Here is an 18498-nt window from a genome sequence, read left to right on the forward strand (position 1 = left end):
TTTTCACTCTTTATTTTCACCATTTATTTTCACCATTTATTTTCACACTTTATTGACTTTTGAAATGTAATATCATTTCAATAGAATTATACCCTATTTTTCTTGAAAAAATCCATAAGTTATTAACATTATTTGCCAGAGATGCCAATGCGTTCAAGATCTTCGTCTGTAGTTAGTCTGTCTGAATTACAAGGAGATGTTGAAGATAAAAGTTTAGAGAGAGCAGGAGACTTGATTCGCTTAACTAAATGTGAAGACAAGGATATCATTTCAATTGCTTACAGTTATTGCAAAAGGTGCTTAGCAGGAGCATGGGCAAAATGCAATCCAGAAAAATTTTCAGTTAATATCCTCAAGTAATTTGTTTTATGATAAATTTTTTTAGTATTTCAGGTTTTAGAAGTTTCTAGGCCTTTAAACACAGATCTTTTATCCTCATTTTGAATTTATTTCTTCATGTTAACATTTAACTAAAATTGATTGAAAAAGTATATGAAACTTATACAGCTTAACTGAAACAAATGTATGTTAAGAAAATATCTTATGAAACTTTTAAGTTTTAATGAAGTAAACAAGTGACCAGCTTAGATCTTATTACAGTCAATGTTATGTTTTTATTAGCTAAAGTATATTTACAAAAGACTTTGCATTAAGATTTGGTATTAACTCTGAGATTTTATATGTTTTAAATACCCCAATTAACTTATTTTAGCTAGGTTTGTATTTTAAATGTAGTTATATTTTTTTGGATAGTACTAGTTATATTATTAAGCTTAATTAATAAGGCTATGGTGAATACACTTTTTGGGTATAGCATCAAATATACAATTACTAAAATTGAATTATTAAACACGGTTTTTTAAACTTCTTTAATATACAAAAGAGAGGAAAATAAAAGACAATGGTAATAGAATAATCTGATGACATTTATAAGCTGTTTTTCTGTAATCAGCACCAAAAAACCTAGTGAAATTGCTGTTTATAAAAGTTGTTTGAGAAATCATTGTACTACTGTTACCTTTGTTACTATTGTTACCTTGTTTATCTTTAACATACTTCTAATAATTCTAGTTGTTATAAACTTTAAAACATTTTTGAATTTCAGTGGTGGTTTAACCAATTATCTATATGTGTGTGAGGTGACAGATGATGTTCTTTTTCAACCACATGAACCAAAGAAAGTTCTTCTAAGGATATATGGAGATATTGTTGACCAAAAACAAAGATTCTATGAGGGTGTTGTTTTTACTTTGCTTTCCGAGCGTGGTATAGGTCCTAAGACATATGGTGTGTTTAATTCTGGAAGAATAGAAGAGTTTATACCAGTATGTTTTTTTAAAGATTTCTCTTTTGTCCAAATGCATTATTTTGCAAATATCTGTTCTAATTGTCTTATAATAGTTTATTGTTTATAGACACAGCCATGTTTTCTCAATATTCATTACTATTCAACTCATTTATTTTTCCTTTTTGTAACAGCTAATTATTACTTTTAATTGCTTGCTATAAGTTTTGCGATAGTTTATTTAACTTATTAAATAATTTTTTAATGCTGCTTTTGTATGTAGTAAAGAAAAAATTTTCCTACAGTTTCGTGATTTGTTTACAAAAGAGCTGGCAGATCCTGTGATCTCCACATTAATTGCAAAGAGGCTTGCTGAATTTCATTCTATAAATTTACCTTTAAGCAAAGAACCTACTTTTTTGTGGGAGAATATTGAGAAGTATTTTTTGTTTTTTAGTGAAATTTGAAAATAGGTAATACCTTTATCCTAATCAAACATTACTAAACCGAGTGCTAGTTATCTTTTGTGTAGATTTTTATAATTGAGAAGTTTATTTAAAACTCTATTGTTTTTATTTGTTCTTTTTTTTTCTTAAATTTTTTTTTAATTGCAAATACCTTCATTTTTCTTTAAGGTTTATTGAAATTTGTTCAGGAATATCGTTTGAAGAACAAGCAACACAAGAGAGGTTTGAAGATATGCAAAAGAAAATAAATGTTCAAGCAGAATACAAATGGCTAAGGTTGATTAAAAGACTTAACAATTATTTATGCTTTTTTTTTACATAAGTTATCTTTATTACTTTTACATTAATTATATTTTGTTTTTGCTTTTCACATATAAAATGCTGACTTTTTTACTGCTTTAAAAAATTTAGTTTCAGCAAAAAAAATCAATTCTAGAGTTGTAAATAAAAGATTCCTGTGTAGAAATTAACCAAACAGGTAAAGAAAGCAATACTCTTTAAAAATTTCAGGAAAATGCTTACAGAATTAAACTCCCCTGTTGTATTCAGTCACAATGATTTACAAGAAGGTTTATTTTTAAATCTTTTTTTTTATTATTATTTATCAATCTTACATTGCTTTTCAAAAAACACAAGAAAATTAAAAAAACAAAAAAAATTTACTTTATTCATCTTATTTCATGCTTCTTCTTTTTAGGCAATATTTTATACATCAATACTGGAGATAGCAACACTGATGTCAAAATTGTTGATTATGACTATAGCAGCTTCAACTATAGGTTAGTTTATAGCTTTTTTTTTAAAGATGTTTTTTGAATTTTTTCAAAAAAAAAAAGAAATTGTTTTTAAAGTAAAATTTTTTCATAAGTTGCTGTAATTTTGTATAAAGAAAACCTTTTAACAAAAGTGCTACACATAAAAAAAAAACAAAAAAAAAACAAGTAAACTACCTTAATGGTTATTAATGAATGTTGAGGATATTTTTCAAATGTGTCTTCACAAAAGCTGCAATTTTTTTCAGAGGGTTTGACCTTGGAAATCACTTTTGTGAGTGGATGTATGAATATAAAAGTCATCATGAGAATGGATTCAAAGTTTTCAATGATGGTTATCCTAACAGATCTCAGCAGGTTTTTTGTTTTATAGTGTTAAAAAGATTTTTAGATGAATAGTATTCAATAGTAAGATTAAATGTCCTTGAAGTCAGTAAAGATGCAGGTGCTCAGATCAAATTATAACAAAATAAAAAAATCAATAAACTTTAAAAAAGATTCATTAACACAGCTAACAAATGAATAATGAGTTGTTATTTCTACTTGATCACAGGATAAAAAAATGTTATTTCTACTTGATCACAGGATAAGATTCCAGGAAAGCTAGTAAAAGAAATAGTTTCAGTGAGGTACATTATGTTAAATGAGGTTACAGTAAGAGTACAACAAGTGTTAATTGAAATATTGCATAAACGTTAAATCTAGTGATACTTGAAAATAGACATTTTAAAAAAAACTTGAATCAAAAAAGTTTTAAAAAAAATTTTTTCAGGAATTATTTGCTGAACAATATATTAAAACAACAAATGAAATATTAGAACATCTTGAACTAGAAGAAGCAGACCACCAGAAGTATAAATATGATTTAACTACATGTTCAGTTGATGCATTATTATATGAAGGAAACAGGTATGCCTTTTTTTTTTTTTTTAATATTAAATAGTATTTCAAAAACTGCTGAACACAAAGAAGTAATATATTAAAGTTATAACGTAAATCATTTCACTTCGTCTAAGTTTGGTTTCATTCAAGTCAATTGATGTTTTAGGTGTTTTCACTCCAGATTTACTTCATGTTATTATTTTTTTACATGTGGAAACAGATTACTTAATTATGATTGTCACTTCATATTCAAGGTTTCACGCAGATTATTAAAAAAAAATTTAAATGTTAATATTAGTCAAAAGAAAAGAGTGTGTTTATAGTTTTAAGTAATTAAAAATATTAGTCAAAAGAAAAGAGTGTGTTTATAGTTTTAAGTAATTAAAAATATTAGTCAAAAGAAAAGAGTGTGTTTATAGTTTTAAGTAATTAAAAAGGATTTAGAAAATTTTCTAAACTTTAATTGCTCTGCATTAAAGAGTTGGATAAGCAAGACATTTTTTTGTTGTCTCAGTCCTTTGTTTTATTTCAAGTGCAAAGTGGCAATGGATGACAGCGCTTTTAACTTTATGGAGTTATTTCTTTATTCTAAAATCTAATGTTATAGGTGCTCTAGAATGAAGTATAATTCATTTTTAGGTTATTAGAACGAACTAGTTTTCATTTTTGTTAAAAATCGTATTTTTTTGTTGTTGTTGTAGTAGTATCTGGAAAGGAAATTATGATGTGGATTCTGCAAATTTTTAGATTTAATGCTTGTTGAAAAATGTTTCCTTTTAGGTTTGCTCTTGCCTCTCACTTCTTTTGGTTGTTGTGGTCCGTTATTCAAGCAAGGCTATCAAAAATCAAGTTTGGTTACTTGGTAACTTAAAATGAGCATATAATGAATAGTTAGACTTTCTGGATTTTTTTTTTTAAGTTACTCATATTTACTTTTTCACATTGAGACCTTCGGTTGAATTTTTTTTTTTACAGGAATATGCTGAGGCTCGATTAGAAACTTATATCAAGCAAAAAAAAGAATTAGGCTACTAATCATCACTCGCGCCAGGTTTCTTGAATTTTATATAAACAAAAATGTGGCAGTTTCTCTTTCCTCTCTCGAGTTATGAACTCTTTTAACAGAATCAAGAAATTCTTGTTTATAGAATTTTCTTTATAATACATATAAATTTTATATTTTATAAAAATTATTTTATGCACTTTCAAAAGTGTTTTATCTTTTTGTATTCTTCGCGAAATATTTTCATGTTTTCATTTAATATAAATTTCTTTTGATGCTAATTTTTTTTGAAGTCTTTAATTAAAAAGTTTTTCAATCTTTAAAGATAAGAAAATGTTTGCTTTTTTTATTGTATTAAATTATTATAATTGACATCATTTTCGTTTTCGTAATGTAACTTTACAGAGGTTTGGATTTATAAATATTTTTTGATATCCTTGTGCTATTCTAAATTCTTTTTTACTAATACTATTACTATTATTGTTACTATTATTGTTGTTGTTGTTGTATTTGTTGTTATTGCTGCTGTTGTTGTTGCTTCTTAAGCAGAAAGTATGGAGTAGCTTATTAGTGTTAAAATAGTTCGAATTAAAATTAAATTTTTATTAATTTTAACATAGTTTGGCACAAATCCCCTTATGTTACTCATTAAATTATGTTTATGAGGATAAAAAAATCAGCTATCCTCATAGAAACCACTTTATGATAATTAGGAACGATTTGTTAAGACAGTATGCAAGATTTCAGTATTAGACTTCAAGCAAGAAACACCTAAGTAGCAACAATTGTTTGATATCCTCTTTATATGAATAATTTTCATCTCGACAAGCCGGATTTCCACATACGAATTATTTGTTTGCGTAAAAAATGGATTTAAAAGCGTGTCAGAGAAAATTTCCTGTGAATAACGAGGAAAACCTAAAACAAGAAACGGAATTAATAAAAGGAACTAAAACAAATTGTGGCATCGATCAACCAAAATAAAACCTCTGCTTTTAGCAAGTAAAGAATTTTTTCTCAGTCGTCGAAAAGTCGAAGTCATTATAATTTGGTTCCAATTTTTCGACACTTAAAAATGTTCGCCTTTTTCGCATTACATTAGCTACTGTTTTGTAAACAATTGACTCTTATCTTACACGCTCTAACTTTTGGCATGACGGTTTGCTGCTTAACAGAATATGACATCAAAAGGTGAAATAATGGGTTGCGCACTCGGATATAGGGAATCAATCTAAACTGTGTTTTCCTTTGCCTTTATTTATAATATATTTATATATAGTTCTTTTACTTTTTCTCAAATGATGAAAATTCTTATCAGAAACTAAAAAGATGTAGAATCGATTCTGTTTAGGCAATCTAATGCAGTTATACAAAACGACTTTGTAGCAGCACGATTTAATTTACTGAAAGGTTTAAGCAACTGGTAATTACTTCTTGATCGACCAGACAAGTTAGCATAGAGTTTACGAATGTGAACACTACTACGTTCTCATCTTTGTTATTCTATATCCCCTCTTGAATTTACACGTCGTCCTCTACCCCATTGCGACTCCATTGCCTGTAATTTAAATTCTCCCTGGCATTAATGACAATGATCTAGTTTGTGATATTCTAGCTCATTAAAATTTGCTGAACCATTTTCATCCATACTAAAGGACACAAAGCTCCACTGTGATTGTGCTCGCATCACATTCTACCGAAGCAGACATCAAAATGTCATTGTTTTATTCTAAAGAGGAAAACTTGATGTAATGCACTGATTTGCGTAGCTCCTACATAAACTAAAAGTTACTCAGTTTTAAACCGAACAGCGGAAACTGTTTATTGACAGCAGACTGAAACGTGCTCTGTTACATAATTGTAACAAGTTTTGCTTCTGATGTCGTTTTCGTATTCAGCGTAACAAAAAGTTGGATAAGTTAAAAAATCTTAAGCACAAAATTTTGTAGAACAATTGGTTTCACTGATGCTTTTCTCATGACTTTTTATTTAAAAAAATAAAGATTTTATATGGACATTAAATACCTCAGTTTTATTATCAGGAATTTTAGCATCGAATTTGGATCATTAAGTCAAAAAAAAGACTTCCAGTTCAGAAATCTGAATCTTTTTATAAAAAAGTTTTTTAAGTCAAGAAAACTTTATTATAAAAAGGTTCAGATATTTGTTTCAAATTAGTTGCTTGATATTAGGAAATGCGCCATACTAGTTGGTCTAAAATATTAAATTTGAGAAAAATTTTAAACTGCATTTTAAAAGTTTGTTGATCATATTTAATCATGGCAAATACTAAAACCGGAACTTAAAACCCTAAGATGTCAACGAATATGTAAGAGATTTAGCTCTACATGTAAAAGTTGCATGGTCTCCTATCCATATAAGGAAAATTCTCTATAGGAAACTACCTTTTTTAAAAAAAATAAGACAGAAAATGCCGTCGTAATGTTTAAAATTCTTTATTGACATCTGTCATGTTTAACAATATATATTTAAATAAGAATCTTTTTTTTTTTTTTACGGAAGGGCAGTAAAATACACGTTATTTTTTTATATTGAAAACTTTGTCCCCCTTTTGCTATAAAGACTATAACGACCGGAATCTGGAGATTGCTTAAAATACAACTGATTCGCATTCAATTTGTGATATGTATTGCAAACTTATTCGATATAAGAAACTTTCAAATTTTAAAAGATTTGAAGACGTAAAATTATGTGCAAAATAAACATCTTAAATAAGTTGATTATTCAAAGCATTATTTATAAACTCAGCGTAATTCGCTGTGAAAGGCTGTTTTTCTTAAAGCAAAAACTGCTGGAAGTTTAACTCATACGGATCTGTACTATTAAATATTAAAGATTTTTTTTTTCTCATTCCATTTTGCTTACACGTATAATAAAAAGGAACTAGATTCCCATTTTCTTAAAAAATTATGAACGCAACCTAATTTTAACACTCACAAGTATTTAAAAAATAGGAAACCATCCTAAATACTTTTTTTCTTTCTTCAGAGGTTTCGTTTTCATATTTTTTATTTTTAACATTTTTCTGTTTGATCAAGTTTATTACACAATTTGAGAAATTCCTGTCTCCCGCTTTGCTTTTCAATTGTACTTTTGTTACTCGAAAAAAATGTAGATTACCAACTTTTCCCGAATGTTATTTGAATGGGTTGAAATTTATGACTAATCTAATCTTTAAGTTTTTATAAAAATAAGATCATTATGGCCATCCACTTCTTGGAACTTATTTGTGCGTTTATATCTTCTTATATTTTGACCAGGAGCTACAATTTATTGGAATTGATATCTATCTAGAAATTTGCTTTTTCTCGCATCATTTTAAGACACCTTTCACTGTAATTTAAATACAATCCTAGATCATACAAATCGTGATCGTTGGTTTTTACGTGATTATTAGTGATGTGAAGATGAGTTCTTAATTACTAAGGGTTTTCAAAAACGAGTTAAAATCGTTTTTTCTCCTCGCTGTTGTTAATCTTCTATTTATTTATTTTATTTATCTTTTGTTGTGTTTTCATGTAAAATTTTGGTTTATTCTTGAAAATCTTACAGTAATTTTTTATGTTTTTTTTTTTTTTTTTATTTCTACGTTGGTTGAGGTCGTGTTTTATTCGTGTATGGACTCCCACTGGTAAAATAATATTGTAGCAAACCGTTTATTCTGCAAAGGACGTTTTTTGTAAAAACAACGTTACTCCATTTATTTCTATTTAATTATGGTATTATAACCAAGGAAGTACAATTCTCGAATAATAAGATTACATTTTAAAGTTTTACTTACAAAGGCGATACATTAATAATTCTCTCAGCCCAAGAATTTTTCGTAGCCCGTATTAATGATGGTTAAATTTGTTTTGTATTAATCGGAATTCAATAAAATAAAAAGGATGTTTAAATAGCAAGTAAAAAAAAAAAAACGTTAAAATAAAATTAGAAAACCACCCTAATAAAACGGATCATAAAAACTAATATTTGTTCAATAGTTGTGAATTTTAGAACTTGATTTAAATTTCATGCAAATTAATCAAAATATTTTAGTACTGTTACGTTAATTTTCTACTCCTCAGAAAAACAAGAGTAGCAACGTTAACAATCTAGAGAGAATAACTTGCACAAAATGTTTTTTTTTATTCTATTAGTAAATTGAGGTTCAAATAATATATATTAAAATATTTGCACAAAAAAAATTTTAAATTAGTTTTAGACTTATCAAATCCCATTGTGGAAAAATTTCAATTTTAAACTTTCTCTTAAACTTTTTTCTTTTTTTAAACTATATATAAAATCTGTGAGAGTGTGTGTATGGAGTTCTTCTGGAAATTAAATGCCAAAACCAATAGTTAGTCATTGCAGCGAAGGCAATAACACCAAATGCTTCCTTTTATAAAGAATCAAAAGAATAATACAGCATTTTAAATGAAAGCAGAGAAATGAGGCATTAATTAATGATGGACTGCGAAAAAACTTTCTATAACCACGTTTCCTATTTTCGTCTTCCAACAATATGAGAAGCATTTCTCTTAGAGATAAAAGTCAATTCAATTTTATAAAAACAAATTCAGTTAGTGCAAAAAAAAAACGACTTTTTAAAAGAAAGAGAGCATCTGGTAATGGAAGTTTTCTCACATTAGACCTATTGCAAATCCAATGCTAACTAAACTCTTTCATTGATAATGCGCTTTTCTATTTTCGTTTATTGAACCTTGAATTCCATTTTGTTGGCATTCAACGAAACTCTTAAATCTAGAGTCTGATGTTCTTAATCTGAAGTGAAAAAGGGGCTTTAAAATAATGTAATAAGAATAAGAAGCCATTTCAAAAGAATTATCTACATAAATGCTACCACAAAACTACCGACAAATAGAGAATTAGTTTTTTTTACAAAAAAAATAGTCTGCGGAATTTGAACCTGAAATAGAACGATGATTTTTCCCCCGCGTCATTGGACTCAAGGAACGCAAGGAATTGTTTATGTGACGTTTTACAAAAACACGAATGACATACGCAGCAAGTTTGTTCAGTATAGGAAATTAAAGATAATTTGGGGCCGCAAAAACGATAAACTGATGTCTAATAAAAGCTGAAATTATAAGATGTCTTATTCAATTTATATTTACATATCTCAAAATATATCATCTGCGCAATAAAACTTTTTTCCGAAACATTTTTATAAAACTATACAGTGAGGTGAAGAAAAATTGAATACCTCAAATAGGAATACAATAAATTTTTTGCGTGTTATATAAATAGTTAAATTAATTTAGCATATATCCTCTCTAATTACGTGTGTATGGTATAAATTATTGTGAGTGTGTAAAGCGTGCATTAAGATTGGAGTTTTTTCTTTTTCGTGATTTTCATCCTAGTTTTGTGATTCGGGAGTTTAAGGTTGTTTTGGCGGAATGTTTTCCTTCGATCCAACTTTATTGTCGAGTTGACTGTTAACTTTTGTTTTTTGTCTCATTTATTCAAGCAGTCAAAAACTCTTTTTTCCACTTTTGAAAGCTAACAGTTTTTTGTAAGTCATTTTGTTTCAAATCGAATTAGTTTCTAACTCGTTAATTTGAAAAACTCACCAACTCACAGAATGTAAGTCTTGGTCAGATGTTCTTATTTTTGTGTCTGAGTTCGATATTTTCGAAAGTTTTATATCTTTAACGGTATCTGGTTTTCCATGGAGCTTCATATGTTTTCGTAGGGAGCTTGGATGTGTGTAAGTCTTATTGCAGCCATCGTATTTACAAACGTATGGTTTGTCGGAAGTGTGCACGTGGCTGTGTTTTTTACGGTCGGAAGAGTTGGCGAATCTAAAAAACATCAACATTCTTTTTTACTTAACTTCTCAATAAGGTAACGTTGTTATCCTTAGGAAAATACGAATAAGTTTAATTAACTTTTTCGTTTCTTTTTTTACATCGTTCTGTTAATTACTTTATAAATTCGTTTTATAAAATCTTTGTTGTTGCATTGCAAGCATTTATTTTTATAAACAATTTTTTAGGCTTTAAAGACAAAACATATCTGTCTCATTTTTAAAATTACGAGGAGGTTAAGAATAAACAAGAAAAAAATCTTTTATGCAAACAAGGAATTGCTCACTATAAAGTTCTTTTTAATTTATTTATTTTTTTTTTTTTAAGAAAAAACGATTTCATTTCTTTTAATAATAACGCGTAAATTTTTGTGTTAAAGAGTTTGTATGACTTAGCTAAAAATATGATTGAGAGTAATACGATCGTCAACAATGTAAATCTCTATATATGATTTAGGATAATTAGGGAAGCAAAACAAATCAAAATCAAAAACTTAAAAAAATACGTTTTTTTACCTTCTACCGCAACCTGCGAATTCGCAAACAAATGGTCTTTCACCAGTATGCGTTCGTTTATGTATCTTTAAATTCTCTGATCTTGCAAATAATTTTCCACATCCAGGAAACGGACAAGGAAACGGCTTCTCGCCTGTATGAACTCTCAAATGATTAATAAGTTTATATTTAGCTTTGAAAGCAAGTCCTGCTCTAGGGCAGTCTTTCCAATAACATATATGTTCCGTTGAATCATTTAGACCTACGTGATCTTCTGCTAAATGTTGCACAATGTCCATCATGACAAAAAACTGTTTTCCGCAAGGTTTCCCTTTTGTGGTCTGATCTTGCCACATGCATGATATAACTTGGTTTAAAGGTTGTCGAAAACTGTTGTGAGATTGAAAGTTTGAATATCCGTATTGAGGGCTTCCGTAGTATTCATAAGATGAAGTTAGTGGTTGATAATTGTATGGTGGCTTTATATCACTTGAATAATCATGCTTTGGGTATTTGCCTGGGTAGTGACTGCTATGCGATGGTTCGTGGTGCGATAATGGGTAAAACGAAGAGGGAGTACTTGGATTAGGAGAATATCCATGATTTTGATTCAGACTAGAATGAAATCGTGAGGTTGCTTCAGTATTATGATGTAATGCACCACTAGCAAACATGCAGTGTGTCCTTCCGGCGTGTGTATTTGTGTCGTTCATCATTGTTGGAATTGAGTGAGTTGGTTGAGCTGCAGTTAATATAGGTGGCTCTTCGTGCATGTTTCTGTATCCACCCATAAAATCTGTGTTTCCGACTCCAGAGGAATGCTGATATTCACCTTGGCTAGAAGAACGTGCAGCAAATGTGCCAACCCCTCCAACAATTTGAGGGGAGCTCATCATAGCAGAATGTGCATTAAAAATTCCGGGTGGTGAAACTACATGGTCCGAAACTGTATGGTCAGTATACCTTGAGGATGATGGACTCATGTGGTCTAAATAGTGATATCGTTGCATATTTGGGTAATGTCCTAATGTTGAACCTTGTAAGCGATGCTCCATATTCAGCTTAACCAGTGTTTCTTTTATGTATAAATTGCTGACTAAATGTTCGGTTTTCAATATAAGAAAAAGCTATAGCTATTTGATGAGGTCACACTATTAATTAAATCTAATACTGTTTAAGAATTCAACTGTATGATGTGCTAAATAAATCGATATCACGTTTAATTATCAGCTTACGAGATAACCCTCTGGTACGTCTAGATCGTTGCTTCCAACTGACTGTGACTAAAATACGGTGTCATTCGAGTGTAAATTGAGACTTTTAAATGGTTTTGGGCACAAATCAATTTTACCTTTCCATTATGTATGGTACATCTGTCTATGTGTAGGGATTATGTTGCTAATAGGGAGTTATAACTATCCTGATTGGCCGCTCATTTATTTTGATTGACAGTTCTTGATACTTATTCAAACTTGCTTAGCCAATCATAATCGATCCCATCCAATCACATCTTAGCGGGGTATTAAAAATTAAAATGAGATCTTCAAAAAGAAAACAAGCAAAAATGTTCTTTAGAGGATTAAAAGTAATTGTTTTGCTTAATGAAATAGAACTAAATTATTGATTTAATTTGACGAAGAATAAAACTGCACGATCTTTCAACTATACCCATAATTAATCTGCATGGTAGTTTATTTCCTAATTAACGCGAGCAATACAAAAAAAAAAAAAAAATGATGTGAGAAGTGTTTAAAGAACGTTTCAGGCCCTGCTTCGTCTTATTGGGGAAAAAACTAGTTATTTTTAACTCAATTGCGTTATTTTTAAATGGCACAGTAAGTTTATCAGTGTTGAAAGTCTATGATAAAATAAGTTGCACTAAATATTATAGCTGAATCCCTTCCCCCAAATTAAAATTTTGAGTTTTGCCGGGAAATTTTCTTTCCGGCAGTAGAAGCGCGTGGAGATCGTGTTTTTGTTTTTCCAAGGAGCAATTCTGAAATTCTGAATTAGCTTGCTTAACGGTAAACAAAAAGACTATTAGCGTACGTTTTTTACGAAGGATGAAACGTGTTTACAAGGATTAGTTTCTTTTTAAATGCGTTTGTTTTCCTTGACTTTGAGGAAGCTTAGTCAGGATTGAAATAAAAACAGTAGGAATTAGACTTTAAAAAGGAGCTATAAACTCAAAGCCATACCGCTTGACGAGAAGGAAATTTCATAGCGTAATTAACGCGAAGAAATAGCTTAGACAAATAAGTGGATAACGAAGAAAAATTGAGCTGAAAAAAAAATCAAAAATCAAAGCTTGCTTTTACTTTGTGTTGTTCCCTTTGTTCCGGTTTTGGTGCTTGTTTAGCTAAAAGATTATATAATTAGGTCGTCGCGAGACGATATGCGGCTAGTTGTAAAAATGGTTTTATCTGGCCTATTTGCTGAAACTTTTTAGGTTTATCTCTGGTCATTCATGTATAATTATTTAATATGCTAATCAGTCAATATTACATTTTTTGTTAATGAGGCTAATTAGTTTGTTATTAAAACTACACGAGCGACCTGAAAATGATACCAAGAGATAAGATACGTTAAGTTTATTTATAAGGTTCTTTTAAAAAATTTTCTGGTTTTATCATTATTTATTTTATATTTTTTATATATTAACTTATAATAAGCTTTTTACAAAAGCACAAAGTTGAATTGTAACTAAAACTAAGATTAAACGTATGAAAAAGTGAAATAGTCTTTAGAGTAATCGATATTGTGCTGCAAGGACTGTTTGGAGATAATAATAAGTCGCTGTTTAAAATCTTTATTAAATATTTATAAACAAGCAGCGATTCAGACGCAACAACACTCGTTGCTTTTAATTAGCTTGTCAAAGCGTCGTTAATCTGTACGTGAGAGCATATTTCGCAATTATAACGTTGGAATACCTAGAAAAGGTCCGTAGAAAGTAACAATAAAAAGATTGCGGGACATTCACATTTTTTTTTATAGCCTTGCATTTTATGACTCTGTTTGAATTCGCAAACAACATTTGAAAACACGCAATAAGAGGAAAAAGATGCATAAAGTGTAAAATCAAATCAGAATCTAGCAATTTAAACCAACTGTGCTTTTGTTTGTTTTAATGCTCAATTCGAGCTTATTTGCAACCGTATATATCTACGGAAATCTGGCAAATACGGTTATTACACACTTGAGTAGAATCTATAACTAAACGATGAGCTGCTTTATCACTGAACCAATGGACTTAGATTAATAGGAACAGCATGGGTCACCTCGAAATAAACCCATAGTTACTTCTAAAAAATTCCTTAATTGTAAAGCAACACTCGTCATAAAGCTGCCATAAATGCTTAATCATGAGCATTATAAAAATCGCTGTATTGCACAGAGCTGAGGGCAACATCAATGTGTTTTTATATTAAACTCTAGAAAGATGAGTTCATAACTAACCACCAGCCTGATACCGTATAATGAAACCATAATTGCGATTTTATTTAACTTACGAAATGCATTTAATTAATAGTCTTAACAAAACAAATAAAGAAAAAACATTTCTTTTTTCTAAATATACAAATATATATATATATATATATATATATATATATATATATATATATATATATATATATATATATATATATATAAATATTTAAGTTAAAGGATACATACATACATACATACATACATACATACATACATACATACATACATACATACATACATACATACATACATACATACATACATACATACATACATACATACATACATACATACATACATACATACATACATACATACATACATACATACATACATACATACATACATACATACATACATACATACATACATACATACATACATACATACATACATGTACATACATACATACATACATGTACATACATACATACATACATACATACATACATACATACATACATACATACATACATACATACATACATACATACATACATACATACATACATACATACATACATACATACATACATACATACATACATACATACATACATACATACATACATACATACATACATACATGTATGTATGTATGTATGTACATGTATGTATGTATGTATGTATGTATGTATGTATGTATGTATGTATGTATGTATGTATGTATGTATGTATGTATGTATGTATGTATGTATGTATGTATGTATGTATGTATGTATGTATGTATGTATGTATGTATGTATGTATGTATGTATGTATGTATGTATGTATGTATGTATGTATGTATGTATGTATGTATGTATGTATGTATGTATGTATGTATGTATGTATGTATGTATGTATGTATGTATGTATGTATGTATGTATGTATGTATGTATGTATGTATGTATGTATGTATGTATGTATGTATGTATGTATGTATGTATGTATGTATGTATGTATGTATGTATGCATGTGTGTGTGTGGGTGTGCATGCGTTCGTATGCGTGTGAGTATATGTGTGTACTTAGGCATTTTAATAATTATGTATTTTAATTGAAACATATGTTTTGAAATTTAAATCAATTTTTATTAATGAATTACTTCAAATTTCTCAACTTAATAAAAAAATCTTAGCGTTGATTTACGTTGATTCTGATGAATTTTTTTTTTTCCTTTTCGATTAAAAATTAAAAAAAAAAACTCACTCGTTGTTTAAAAAAAGTTTTTCTTGCTTTTTTTTTTAACAAAGCAAACTTTTTAGATAGTTCACATGGAAAATAGAAATTGAAAACTAATTTAGTAAAAAAGAAGTAGCATAAACCAGTTCTTCTATCTCTCACACTAAAAATTTATTTCCTAAGAAATGTAAAACACGAGTTCCAAAAAAAAGAGACAAATTAAACTTTACTTAAAAGTAATATGTTCACAATGGCTCATTCGTTTTAGTTAAATCAGGGGGGAGGGGGGTCTGGAATTTACAGGTTTCGTCATTTGATTATATTCATTCCAAAACGCTTTTAAGTTCTTTTATTTTGCTTAAACTTAATAGTTAAGTTAAAGTAAATTTTTAATTGTTCTTAAAACTTATTTCAAACAATTTTATCAATGATGGTAGCAGGTGTCAAGATGACCCAACTCTTAGAGATACACATAAAATACAACAGCAATTTTAGCTTTCAAAGTTCTTTGAATCTCTATAATTTTTTCCCAAGAGTTTTTAAACGCTCAACTACAGAGACTTTTGCATTTTTGCACTTTCAAGCTGAAAACCTATGAAAAGCATTTAAGCAAATAGCTGATCGTTTGAAAGTCCTGTGAATGGAATTAAAATCATGTGAATGGATGCTTTTGCAACCAGTTCTTTTAAATAACTCATGTATTTTAGCTTTTTAAGACTTGAAACAAGTTCTAATGGCTTTTTAATAAATTCTAATCCGCTTTTTTTAAAAGAATTTGTAATTGTATTATTTGAAAAACAAAACAAAATTCCGCTAATCTTTCGCACCTTTCATGTATGACGGAATTCACACACTTGCCATCGGTCACTACAAAACACGACCTATCGCTGAGGTTTGAAAAAGCCAAGAAATTTTTTGAATGATAAGAATTAGATCTTTAGGGGTACCTCATCCCTCAAGATAACATACTTTTTGAAGAAAAGTAAACTCATCGCATCAACGTTAGCATCCTTAACTATGGAAAAGTGTTCATGAGCCAGAACCGGCATTTCCTTATATATATTATTATTATTATTATTATTATTATTATTATTATTATTATTATTATTATTATTATTATTATTATTATTATTACTATTATTATCATTATCATTATTATTATTATTATTATTATTATTATTATTATTATTATTATTATTATTATTATTATTATTATTATTATTATTATTATTATTATTATTATTATTATTATTATTATTATTATTATTATTAATATTATTATTATTATTATTATTATTATTATTGTTATTATTATTATTATTATTATTATTATTATTATTATTATTATTATTATTATTATTGTTATTATTATTATTATTATTATTATTATTATTATTATTGTTATTATTATTATTATTATTATTATTATTATTATTATTATTATTATTATTACTATTATTATTATTATTATTATTATTATTATTATTACTATTATTACTATCATTAATATTGTTATCATCATCATCATCATCATCATCATCATCATCATCATCATCATCATCATCATCATCATCATCATCATCATCATCATCATCATCATCATCATCATCATCATCATCATCATCATCATCATCATCATCATCATCATCATCATTATCATATGATTGTAATAAGAAGTAGGAGAAGAAAAAATAAATAGAAAAGCAATAGTAAGTATAAGAATGATAATTTGAATAACTGCAACAACGACGACGATATTAAAAAAGCAAAGATGACGAAAGTGACAATAACTGACTGAACCATATGTAAAAATCCGCTGATCATTTAACTAAGTTTTGGCTATTGTTACGCCGTTTGTTACGTTATATAAATTGTGAAAAACTGTAACACAATCAACACAGTAAATTAAGTGAAACAGTGAATAAATTGTAAACCGATTTACCATCAATTTTTTCCCTTTCTTTACGTTTAAGAAAACAATTTCTGAATAAAAATAGGAACTGAGGTATTTACAAAATTTTCTGAATGAATTTTCCCTCGATGGAGAGAAAAAAGATGTTTCTAAAGAATATTGACTTAATTGATTCAGTTCGAAAGCCTCTACAATAATGCAGTTCTTATTTTTCTGAATGAATGAAACTTCTTTCGACTTAAAATAAGAACGTTATTTTTTTTTTATTAATAATCGGCACCCTGCGATGAAAATTTTAAACATTAAACCCCCAGGAAATCATAAAAGAGAATAAGATTAATAAAGGATCGTAACCCTGAAGTCATTTTTTACCTCTTGAAAAAGTAAAGTGACAATATACAACATTCTAGAGCTTGAAAGCGGGTGCGTGCATCAGTGTAGTTCCAAATAGAGCGGGTGCGTGCACCAGTATGGGTGCAAGCTTAAATTAAATTATGATTGATGAATTCCTCCTAAGCGAATCGACCATTTGTACTTAAAAATGAGAGCAAATACGTCTTTTCAAATTTTCCTAATCCTGGGAGGTTGTTACATCAATAAGTAGGCAAATAAAATTAGCAGCATTCGCAGATTTTCTGTTGTTATTTAAATCCACTAATGGTATCTATGATGAATTACTTTATTAAGATAAGCATGAGTAAAATGATCAAAAACTACCGCCATTTCAGTGCTAGAAAAGTAGTCTTGATGTAAGAGAAAATAATTTCTAAGATGAAAAACAGACACGAGGATTAAAAATGCATGTTATTTATGTTAATGATATTATAATGACGCAAAAGAATTCAGGTATAAGAGTTCAGGAAAAAAATTAACTCGAAAAACAAAACCCTATAAAAAATGCTGTCTTACTTTCTAGTGTAGTTATGAGACTGTAAATGAACCATCAAACTTTTAAGCTTAAAAGGGGAAAGAACACGCGAGGCACGTCGAGAATTAAAAACAAATGAAATGAAAGAAAGTGGCAAGAGTAGGTGGAGCTGTAGAAAATTAAATTTACATTACAGTCGCTCTTTATCTAAACATCAGTGCTACCTAGCGCATCAAAAGCTTAAACTATCAAGAAATGTTTTCACTAGCTTTATGATTAAATTTTTATTTTTTCCAGTACTTGTATTGGAATTAAAGAGTTAAT

At 28.4% G+C, this 18498-nt stretch overlaps 2 protein-coding genes across 2 annotated transcripts; one reads left to right on the plus strand and one right to left on the minus strand.

Annotated features, from left to right (window-relative positions):
* Positions 1-57: 57 nt before the first annotated feature.
* On the plus strand, positions 58-5004 carry LOC145181071 (choline/ethanolamine kinase-like). The gene is made up of 10 exons (XM_090099482.1): positions 58-356; positions 1106-1325; positions 1591-1724; positions 1921-2028; positions 2263-2321; positions 2450-2531; positions 2774-2882; positions 3298-3434; positions 4188-4269; positions 4383-5004. Exons 1-10 carry the CDS (start codon positions 142-144, stop codon positions 4440-4442), a joined length of 1206 nt encoding a protein of 401 aa, XP_089955608.1. The 5' UTR covers positions 58-141; the 3' UTR covers positions 4443-5004.
* A 4498-nt stretch (positions 5005-9502) lies between these two features.
* Positions 9503-12132, minus strand: LOC145181141 (uncharacterized). The gene is made up of 2 exons (XM_080056153.2): positions 10760-12132; positions 9503-10238 (listed from the first exon to the last, which is right to left on the minus strand). Exons 1-2 carry the CDS (start codon positions 11791-11793, stop codon positions 10004-10006), a joined length of 1269 nt encoding a protein of 422 aa, XP_079912279.2. The 5' UTR covers positions 11794-12132; the 3' UTR covers positions 9503-10003.
* Between the last annotated feature and the right edge of the window lie 6366 nt (positions 12133-18498).

This window comes from Hydra viridissima, unplaced genomic scaffold (assembly GCF_058129835.1).
Source record: "Hydra viridissima isolate aposymbiotic clone 2 unplaced genomic scaffold, HvirCarnegie_v1 scaffold_10, whole genome shotgun sequence".
Classification (NCBI taxonomy): domain Eukaryota; kingdom Metazoa; phylum Cnidaria; class Hydrozoa; order Anthoathecata; family Hydridae; genus Hydra; species Hydra viridissima.